The 10,000-nt window shown below is 49.5% G+C and overlaps 1 protein-coding gene across 5 annotated transcripts in view; it reads right to left on the minus strand.

Moving 5' to 3' along the window:
- LOC101074985 (stAR-related lipid transfer protein 13-like) overlaps positions 1-10,000 on the minus strand; it is a 35,945-nt gene that overhangs the window by 14,778 nt on the left and 11,167 nt on the right. Inside the window, exons 1-2 of one of the 5 annotated variants that reach the window (XM_029848112.1) lie at positions 7,813-8,026; positions 7,546-7,694 (exon numbers count right to left, since the gene is read on the minus strand). The exons of 2 other annotated variants lie outside the window; for them this stretch is intronic. In XM_029848112.1, the coding sequence (XP_029703972.1) occupies positions 7,546-7,669 (124 nt within the window). In that variant the 5' untranslated portion in view covers positions 7,670-7,694; positions 7,813-8,026. Of the gene's footprint in view, positions 1-3,839; positions 4,104-7,545; positions 8,027-10,000 lie in introns of those variants that run through there. 2 more of the 5 variants (XM_029848111.1, XM_029848115.1) reach the window with 2 other exon arrangements.

Consider the following 10,000-nt stretch of genomic DNA (forward strand, 5'->3'; position numbering starts at 1 on the left):
TCAGTTAAGAGAGAGCTGCAGAGATTCGACACCACCTGCGCGTTTCTTTAAGAAAAGGCCTGAAATTGGAAGGTGATGGTGTATATTTGGCTGCTGTAGCACGTTCGCTCCAGCAGAGTGCGATAAAGGGACGTAACTCAAAGAAAGGATTCAGTTTATTCCTTTTAAAGGTGGGGACGCTTGTTAAAACACCACCCAGAAACAGCTTTAGTCCTTTAAGTGACCCTTTCAGCCTTTTTATTCATCCACAATACACATGTTAAATGTCTCTTAATCATTGAATAATAATCTGAGGCAGCTTGGGGCAATATGAACAAAATCTGGATTTTAAAAAGGACCATTAAAGTCTTATACTGATCTAACTGTTAGACATGCCCATCGCAACCTGCTGCCGAGAGAAAAGTGGAAATGACATAGATTAAAAAAGGGTAACCTGCATTCCATGCATGCACAATGCTGATCCTTTATGTGGAACAGCTATAAACTCTGAGAAGGCATGTTTGGAGTCAAACCTAGAGGTGTGGACAGCATGCTGTGAGGAGTTTTGCTGTTGGAACAGGTGGAACACAAAAACTTAACAATCCAAGCAGAGCTGCATCAGGTTGAAACTGAGTTTTCAGTTACAGTCTGGGTCCTCACAAACCTGAGTGATTGTCTCGTCTCATCTTCACCCATCTTATCCGGAGCCGGGTGGCGGAGGCAGCAGTCTAAGCAGAGAGGATTCTGAGGTACTCCCAGGCTAGCCCAGAGACACAGTCTCTTCAGCATGTCCTGGCTCTTCCTCAGGACCTCCTCCTGGTGGGACATGCTTGGAACATCTCCCGAGGGAGGCGTCCAGGGGACATCCGGACACCTCAGCTGACTCCTCAGTGGCTCTACTTTGAGCTCCCGAGTGACCGAGCTGCTCACTCAGAGCCTGCACCAATCTTCCTCTCAATCTCACGCTCCATCTTTCCCTCACTTGTGAACGGTCTGCTTGAGGCAGGAACTCTCCAACAAAGCTGAGGGACAGCCAACCTTTTCTGCTAGAGAACCATGGCTTTGGATGTGGAGGTGCTGATTCTCATCCCAACTGCTTCACACTCAGCTGCAAACTGCCCCAGCACACGCTGAAGGTCCTGACTTGATGAAGCCAACACAACATCCAATAAAGGACTCTCTCTGGCCTCTGGCTACGCATAGAAACTCTGCCCATAAAAATTGTGAACAGAACTGGTAACAACGTGCAGACCTGTCGGGTCAGAGAGCCACAGACCCTACACTCATGGAGCACCGCCCACAGGGTACCATGAGGGACACGGTGGATTGCCTTCTCAAGAGCAAAAAACACATGTGGACTGGTTGGGAAACCTCCCATGAACCCTTAAGCACCATGTGGAGGTTATAGAGCTGGTCCAGTGTTCCGCAAATAGAATAAAAACTACATTGTTCCATCTGGGGTTCAACCATCGGCCAAATTCTTCTGTCCACTACCCTGGTGCAGACCTTCCTGGGGAGGGTGAGAAGTGTGAGCCCTCTGTATTTGAAACACACTTTCTGGTCCCCCTTTATAACAGAGGTTCCTCCACCACCACCTGGTTTGACACCCTAAGGAACTGCCCCTGACCACCATTGGGTTGCAGAAGAGGTGTAACAACCAAGACAGCCCCACAACATCCAGACACTTGAGGTACTCGGGGTTAGTCTCATCCACCCCTGATGCCTCCTCAGAGTCCCCAACCTCTGCTTCCTCAATGGAAGTTGTGTCACTGGCCTAAAGCAGCTCCTCCAATTATTCCTTCCACCGTTCAACAATGTCCCCATTTGAGCGCCCCATCTGCACCTCAGCCAGATTTTCCCAACAGACCCCCACAATACCTTGGGGTCTCCCTGGTTGGTGCCACCACTGGGGAGGAATAATGGCCAGAGATCAGCTGAAATGATAACAAAGTTGATCATCAACCTCCAGCCAGGGTGTCCTGGTGGCACCTGCACTAATGGACGCCCTGATGTTGGAACAAGGTGCTTGTTGCGGAGAAGCTGTGATTAATAGCACAGTGCAATCACAGAACACCAGTCACACCAGGGAGGCCATTTCCCCCAATCACGCCACTCCAGGTGTTGCTGTTGTTGCCCATGTGAGCATTGAAGTCCCCCAGTCCTCCATCGGATCACTATTGATTCAGATTCAGGTCCTTTATTGTCCCACACAGGGAAATTTACAGTGCAACAACAGCAAGAGCACGCGGAGACAAATACGATAAAACAGAATAGAATAGAATTTGGAGTATACAAAGAGGATGTATATTTACAATAATCCAGGTCAATGGATACTCGGCCCCTGTACACCTGTACATAGTACAGAGGGTGAATACAATATACATATCAGAATATATAATATTCAGATTGTGTTAGCGGGCGTTATGTTGTTCCAGGGATTTCAAGAAAGCCAGGAACTCGGTACCATTGTCCAGCCCATAGACACAGACAACAGTGAGAGAAGTAACCCTGACCCAAATGCGTAGGAAAGCAACCAACTCATGGCAGCTCAGCTGGAAAGCTATAAGTAAGCCCACACCAGCACGCTGCTATTCCCCCTGGGAAACTCCAGAGTGCTGGAATGGCCAACCAGTCTCAAGGAGCTGGGTTCCAGAATCCATGCTGGGTCTGGAGGCTCGACTATCTCTAGCCGGGACCTCTCAGCCTCCCCACAAGCCTGTTGCCCCTGGCAAGGTGACATATCCCTGAAGTCAGGGTTTTGGTCCGAGGGTTAGGGTTGTGGGGAGCCCAGGCACTACTGCCTCCCAAACCACATGGTTCCGGCCTCTTGTGGACCTTCTGTGGGTGATGAGCCTATATGAACTACACAATCATGAAGGCACATGATAAAAAGAGCTTGGACTTTAGGATATTTATGGTATCAGCCAGTTTTTCACTTAAGAATCCAGTAGTTCACATTCATTGATCTTCATCAGATCTTAAGGTTTTGTGATGGTCCAGTCGATCCTCTGCACAGTAATAATCAGACTAAATGAGACTAATGACTAATATGTCTGCCAAGCTTCTTGAGAGGAAGTGTGTGTAAGGAAGTCAGACAGCTTGACTGTAGCTAAGCAGAAATGTGTGTGTCATGGCAGGAAACGAGGAGTGAAAGTTCAGTCGTCTACACCCACCAGCACAGGCCCAAACTTGCTCCTTTATATTCATTTGTCATCAATCAGGTTTTAAATCACTTTCCCGGTGTTGCTTTTGGTTTAAAAGAGAGGAAGTAAATGATGAGAAGACCTGTCATGCTTCCTGTCCTGACTGTCAAATCTGATCAAACACACATGGAAAGTTTAAACACAGAGTTTTTAAGTCTAAACTGATCTTCTCCTCTGACCTCAGCGCATCACAAACGTTGACGTGACCAGCCCAAACCCTCTTCTTTCAAACAAGTGTTATGTTGTGTTTACTCCCTGGGAAACAGCAGTCATGTGACAGGAAGCTGAGGAAGGAACAATGGAATACTAAACAGAAGATTTGGGAAGGGAGGACATAGACAAAAACATGAACAATGCATTACTTCAGGGTTTATTAGGACTTCTGTGGGTAACATTAACGACATCTTCAGAGGAGAAGCCGTTGATTTGAACCAGAACAACAGGATGACTTCCAATCAGCAAGACGTGCAATCAGTAAGATGATTCAGTGTTTTTAGGAAGCAGGAAGCAGAAGCTAGATGAGGGTTTTTAACATATAGGAATCCCTTAAAATGTCTTGGCCTAGGCAGGGTTTTATGTAACAGCAGCAATCCTAAAATTAAACTATTTTGTCAAAAAAAAAATGAACAAAGATCTCACAGAAAGCTCTGTCTCTACCTCGTGACAGTCTGTGGAGGAGCTGCTGGCGCGCGATGATGCGGGAGAGGCGCAGGGCAGAGCGCCGACGAGGGGTGCCGCCTCGTCGCAGGTAGTAATCCTGCACAGAAGGTGTCATGCAGGCCTCCAGGGAGGAGGTCTGGCTGCTGCCACTGTCGTCACTCTCGCTGTCATGACCCTCGACCCTGGCATCCTTGATGACATCAGGTCCGGTGCAGCTACCTGCCAACGCAGCGCTGTCCTCAGGACTGGCTCTGTCCTCAGGACTGGCTCTGTCCTCAGGACTGGCTCTGTCCTCAGGACTGGCGCTGTCCTCAGGACTGGCTCTGTCCTCAGGACTGGCTCTGTCCTCAGGACTGGCGCTGTCCTCAGGACTGGCTCTGTCCTCAGGACTGGCTCTGTCCTCAGGACTGGCGCTGTCCTCAGGACTGGCTCTGTCCTCAGGACTGGCGCTGTCCTCAGGACTGGCTCTGCCAGCGTCCCTGAGGCGTGCGTCCTGTCGTGCACGCACTCGTCAGGGACTGCTACCTCTGCGGAGTGTGTACAGCTTAAGCTGACTCTGCTGTCACTGTCCACGCGTCCATGACAGTTATCCGCAGCCTCTTTAGCCCCTCGGTCAGAGCCCTCATTAACCGCCATACTGCTGTCCATCGCCTCCATAGCACAGTCTAAATCAACCACAAGTCTTCTTGCTCTTGTTCTGATGACTGCCAGCACTCCTTCTGCATTCCTGTCCCTAACAAGTCCTCACTGGAAGCTGAATGAGCTCCCCACCCGCCTGCCTCCTCCCCTCCGCGCCGCATAGTCAAACAAACACATCCCATCTTCATCACACAACCTGACTCTACCTTCTTCTCCTCCCACATTAGCAGGCGGACGCCTCAGCCAGGATGGAAAGAGGACTCGAATCTTTTTGCCACAAGGGCTGTCTTTTGGTCACATGACAAGCACCCAATGGCAGGAGAGCTCAGCTTGCTGCCAAAACAGACAACTCGGCGCATGCTTCGGGTGACGTTTGTGTGAGAATGAAAGGAAAATCTGCAACGTGGGATACAATGACATTTTGTAAAAATAAAATCACAACCCCAGTAAATGGTCAAAGTAAAGTGGGACAGTCCAGAACAATAGCGACAATGTGGGCGTGTGAGTCTGTGCCGAGGAATGTGTGGAGGAGAAAAGCCATTGTTGCTAATGTGGAGTCAGACCGCACCGAGTTCACAGTTTCTTTACTTTAACAAAAATATGGATCATCAGAAAATAGCTCGAGATGCTTTGGAGGGTGGTAGGTTAGCATTTCTTTACCTTTTGGTTAGGACTACATCAATATTTCTTCTTATAAAGAAGTCAAAAATAAAACCCACTGACTGGTACAGCGAGTTGTGTTTTATTCCCCCCACCTCCCACACACACAATTAAACCATCGCGAGTAATATGAGATGATCATTTGGAAGAAATAGCAAAACATCGATAACTCTGAGGCATGAAACAGTCGTTCGATGTTGAGCCACCTTGGTAGAACCACTGCTAACCCAAAGAACTGACATGTGACATCCTCCATTTTGAGAAAAAAACTTTTGTTTGAAAAAAAAAAACTGACTCCTTAACTGAGCAAATGTCAAATATGTCAATTGTCATAAGTGACCATAAAGTACCACATATTTTTGAAATACTCCGCCTAATTGAGTTGGGCAGTGGATAAGGGAGGATTAAATGATGCATGCCACTGAAGACTGAGCCAGCACACACACACACATGCACGCACACACACACACATCCATGTTGTCTGTGTGAGAAATGCTGACGTCTGAGACGCGTAACCGAGTCGGTGGATAAATGTATGGGAATGCCCAAAGAGGAGGAAAGTTCATGCTTTGACCTACTTTGTCAGAAAGTCATTTGCCAGGGGTGGGGGTAACGGGGTCAGTTTAAAATCATTTTAGTGGAGCAGCAGGCAGGGGGGTACATTTGAGGAGCTCACGTGAAAAGTAGGTCATAACGGGGTCAATTTCAGGCCAGCAGCCGGCACCTGATCTCCCAACAGAGGAGCATTACTGGGCGGAAAAAGGTTGTGAGAGAGAACTGACGAGCTGAAATTAAAAGGAGCTTAATAGGTTTCAACCCTTCTCTAGTGTTGGTTGCTGGAATTTCTATAGTAAAGGCTGATAATTCACGGATGCAGCATTGCGATCCGTGCGAATGGATTGGCACATGGTGGCGTTGTAGCGAGGAGCCAGTAACCTGATATCCTTCGCTCCGTCTCAGTTACAGCCAGCCAAGACGGGATAGGAATTAAAAGAGAGTAAAAAACAGCTAAACCTATGTGGCAACAGAGGAATTGCGGAGATGGGTCCTGATCCTGTCTCTGTCATGATCCAAATCCCGGAATCAGTTACGGAACATCAAACAGAAAGAAAGATATCATTTAATCTTTAACCTTTAATCTTTAACCTGTAGACCTGGATATGCCTCAGTTACCCCAGACATGAAGACCTGGAGACAGAAAAGTGTTGCAAAGTGTCATTAAACGATGATGATCTACCTGTTCTCAGCTCCCAGCCTCTGAACACCTCCAACTCTCCCTAACACACACATTCATAACAACCAACTGGAAGCCACAAATCCAACCAGGAAAGGGAGCTCCAACCCCCACGACTAACCCCAAAAAACCTGCGGGATTACTGCTAAATCCAGGTGCTATTGTGTACTTTCAGCTTTCACACACACACACACACACACACACACACACACACACACACACACACGGACCGGAGCAATGTTCCCTGACTGTGATTCTGGGCCTGCGAGCAACAGAATTGTGCAAACGAATCTGCTGCTCTTTTGTTTTTCACTGAGCCATCAGAAATGTGAACCTTGTTGGTCAGGATCCAGCTTTAAGGGACCAGATGTCCCACATTTGAGGGCTTTTTCCCTTCCCTAAAATCTAATCCATACAGATGTGAAGCTGATGGCTTCAGCAGGGGGCTGATGCTGAAGTGTTGGAGGAGGGGATGGCAGGTTTTGGTGAGACAGGATGAAGACATTGGGTGGGAAAGGGGATGACTGGGATGCTCCATTGCACCTCTTTTATTGATGAAAGCACAGCTACCACCAACATCTACTCAGTCTCATGGCTGCGGGAGTCACACATGATGGAAGCGAGTGTGCAGCTCTCTTTCCTCTCCTCCCCTACTGACGCACAACAGTCGGTTCCACCTCTGCGCATCCAGGCTAACAGAACAAACTGGCTGACCCATGGCGCACTGACGCGCACGCAGAATGTCCGAGTCCATCCAGAGTGTCTGAATCGAAACAAAAGTAGGATTGATCGCAGATTGTCCCGCAGAGAGGAACAGATGCTGAGTGCCTGGCATCTGACCCCCCCGGAGTCCTGTCCGCAGTACATGCCTGCGCTGTTTTGAGCACTATATTTGACAATGACCTTCCCAAAATATCGCCCGGGTGCGCGCTGCGCGTCGCCATACGGTCATAACACGACAGATATGCTGCAAATATGACCAACTTTAGCCTGCAGTGACTGAACGTTAATGTGCAGTATAGAGTTTAGCGCGACAACCACACGCTGCCTTTATTATCTGGGTCAGAAACAAATGCTATTTCATTTCGAGGGATTCATCATCGACCAACAGAGACATTTCTGATGAGACTAAACCTCGTCTCGCTCATTGAAATAGTTTGGCTCCCTCACCTGCCAGCCGTCTCTCCCGGACATTCCTCCACAGAAGATCCCAAGCCTTGGACGTGGAGTCCCGCAGCTGCTCGCTGATGGACCGTCGCAGCTGCAGCTTGGCGGACCTTCGCGGGCTGGTCATTGCGGCTCCGCCGGGCTCATAATCCCTGAGCGCAGACACCGGCGATACCCGTTATTCCTGGGTCCCGTTATTCCACCGGTGAACAGGCCAGTGTGACACCCCCCTCTGCCCCCCGACACACACACACACACACACACACACACCTCCACAGCTGCTGCTCCCGCTGCCGCAATAGTCGGTCGGTGCGAGCGATCGCTCCGGCGCTGCGTCACTTTCCTGCACCACCGGAGGCGGACGAGCTCCCGTTCCCAAGACCTGGATCCAGGACAGATTTCAAACGGCCCGCATTCATACCCCCGCGTCCCAGCTCCCACATGTGCATGCCCGTGCCTCTGACACGGAGAGCCAGATGTAGCAACGCTCTGCGATCGTAAGACCCCCCCCCCACCCCACCCTCTCTCTCCACACCCCCTCACCCTAAACACACATCAAATCTGCATGTGCTTCCCGACGCAAAACCCACCCACTCACCCAAACAAGGATCTCTTTCAGTCCCCATGATACAGGCTAATAACGCAGCCAATGACTGGACTCCGAGGATAATCTGGAGTTCTGCCGCCGTCACTGAGCTTCTGCAGCTCCACACAGCAGGGAATGACTTCAGGTGGAACTTGTCTTATGTGATATTAGTTTAATATTCAAAGTTGTCCTTCCAAATTAAAATGATGAATTAAAATGCTCATCTGCTTCGACTCTCCTGTCATCCACATGAACCCTGGTTGAGAGGTTGGGAATTCCATCCTGACCTCTGACCTCTGGACACCGAATAACACTTAGAAGTTTAACGGACATAAATAAGCAATTTATTGCTCACAAAAATCCTCTGTGGAGCTGCTAAACACATCAATCAATCATCATGCACATGATGCTCATATTCACTTCATAGTGTAAATAAATGGAACCAGGCATGGAAAAATATTAAGGTGCTAGCCAAACCTTTCTTTTTTTAGATTCAAATGTTTATAAAAGTTATACATTTACAATGATTTTACTTTGGCCATTATTCAGCCGCTTCCCCTTTTACCATGGCCGTGGAGCGCCTCCAGGATGTATCTTGGGATCATTTCTTTTGTGGTTTGATGTGAGTCCCCCATCACAGCTTCACACTCGAGCTTTAGCTTTATTAGACAGTTATGAAAGAAAGAACTGGAAGCTCTGACGCTGCTGCCTTTCCTGACCGGCGTCTCTCAAGCCCTGTAACTGAGCAACCCAACCCCAACAGAACCAAAGAGAGTGAGGGTGTGACGACAGGCCTCCCCGCTCAGAGACATGGGGGACGGGGTCGCATAAACAGACGGGACCAGAATATACGTGTAAATACAGCCCAACCCAGCTCTGGATGGTTACCTCCTGACCCTTGGTTCCCTCAAATGCCCGTGGGCTGCCAGATTAAGGGATTTTAAGCACATTATCGCAGCGGCAACAGGCGCACTGTTTATATCCGACGCTCTGCCACCTGAACCAGCAGATTAAGCCCACCGACATTCTCTTAAATCCATTTCTGCATTTATGACTGACAAATATGGTCCCATTTATTTATCAGAGTAGCAGAATCAGATTATACAGACAGATTTTCAACACATTTCATTCAGATTAGTGAAGGTACTGTTGTGAGCAAAACAGAGTGCATTGTGGGTCAAGGCTGTGGCCACAGGTCAGAAATCAAACTATGAAACCTCCAGTAACCCTGACCCTAACCCATCCAGGGTGGGTTCTGTGTTCCTCCTCTGTCACATGGAAGGCTGTTTCCAGGGTCCGGAAACATGATCACCTGACAGGCCTCTGTCACCCCACTGGGTCATGGTTTCCTCTCCTCTCCTCTCCTCTCCTCTCTCTCCTCTCCTCTCCTCTCCTCTCTCCTCCTCTCCTCTCCTCCCTCCTCTCTCCTCCTCTCCTCTCTTCTCCCCCTCCCCTCCCCTCCCCTCCCCTCCCCTCCTCTCCCCTCCCCTCCTCCTCTCTCCTCCTCTCCTCTCCTCTCCTCTCCCCTCCTCCCCTCTCTCCTCTCCTCTCCTCTCCTCTCCTCTCCTCTCCTCCTCCTCTCTCACTCCATCCTCCTCGTCCTCTCCTCTCCCTCTCCCCCTCCCCTCCCCTCCCCTCCCCCTCTCCCCTCCCCTCCTCTCCTCTCCTCTCCTCTCCTCTCCTCTCTCTCCCCCTCCTCTCCTCTCCTCTCATCTCCTCTCCTCCCTCTCTACCCCCCCCCTCCCATCAGCAGGAGGGTCCCCCTACATGAGCCTGGTCCTGCTCCAGGTTTCTTCCTGTTAAAGGGGAGTTTTTTCCTGCCACTGTTGCTTGTCTGGGGTCAGGCCCTGGGGTTCTGGAAAGCGCCTTGAA

This window comes from Takifugu rubripes, chromosome 15, assembly GCF_901000725.2.
Source record: "Takifugu rubripes chromosome 15, fTakRub1.2, whole genome shotgun sequence".
NCBI classification, from domain to species: Eukaryota; Metazoa; Chordata; class Actinopteri; order Tetraodontiformes; family Tetraodontidae; genus Takifugu; species Takifugu rubripes.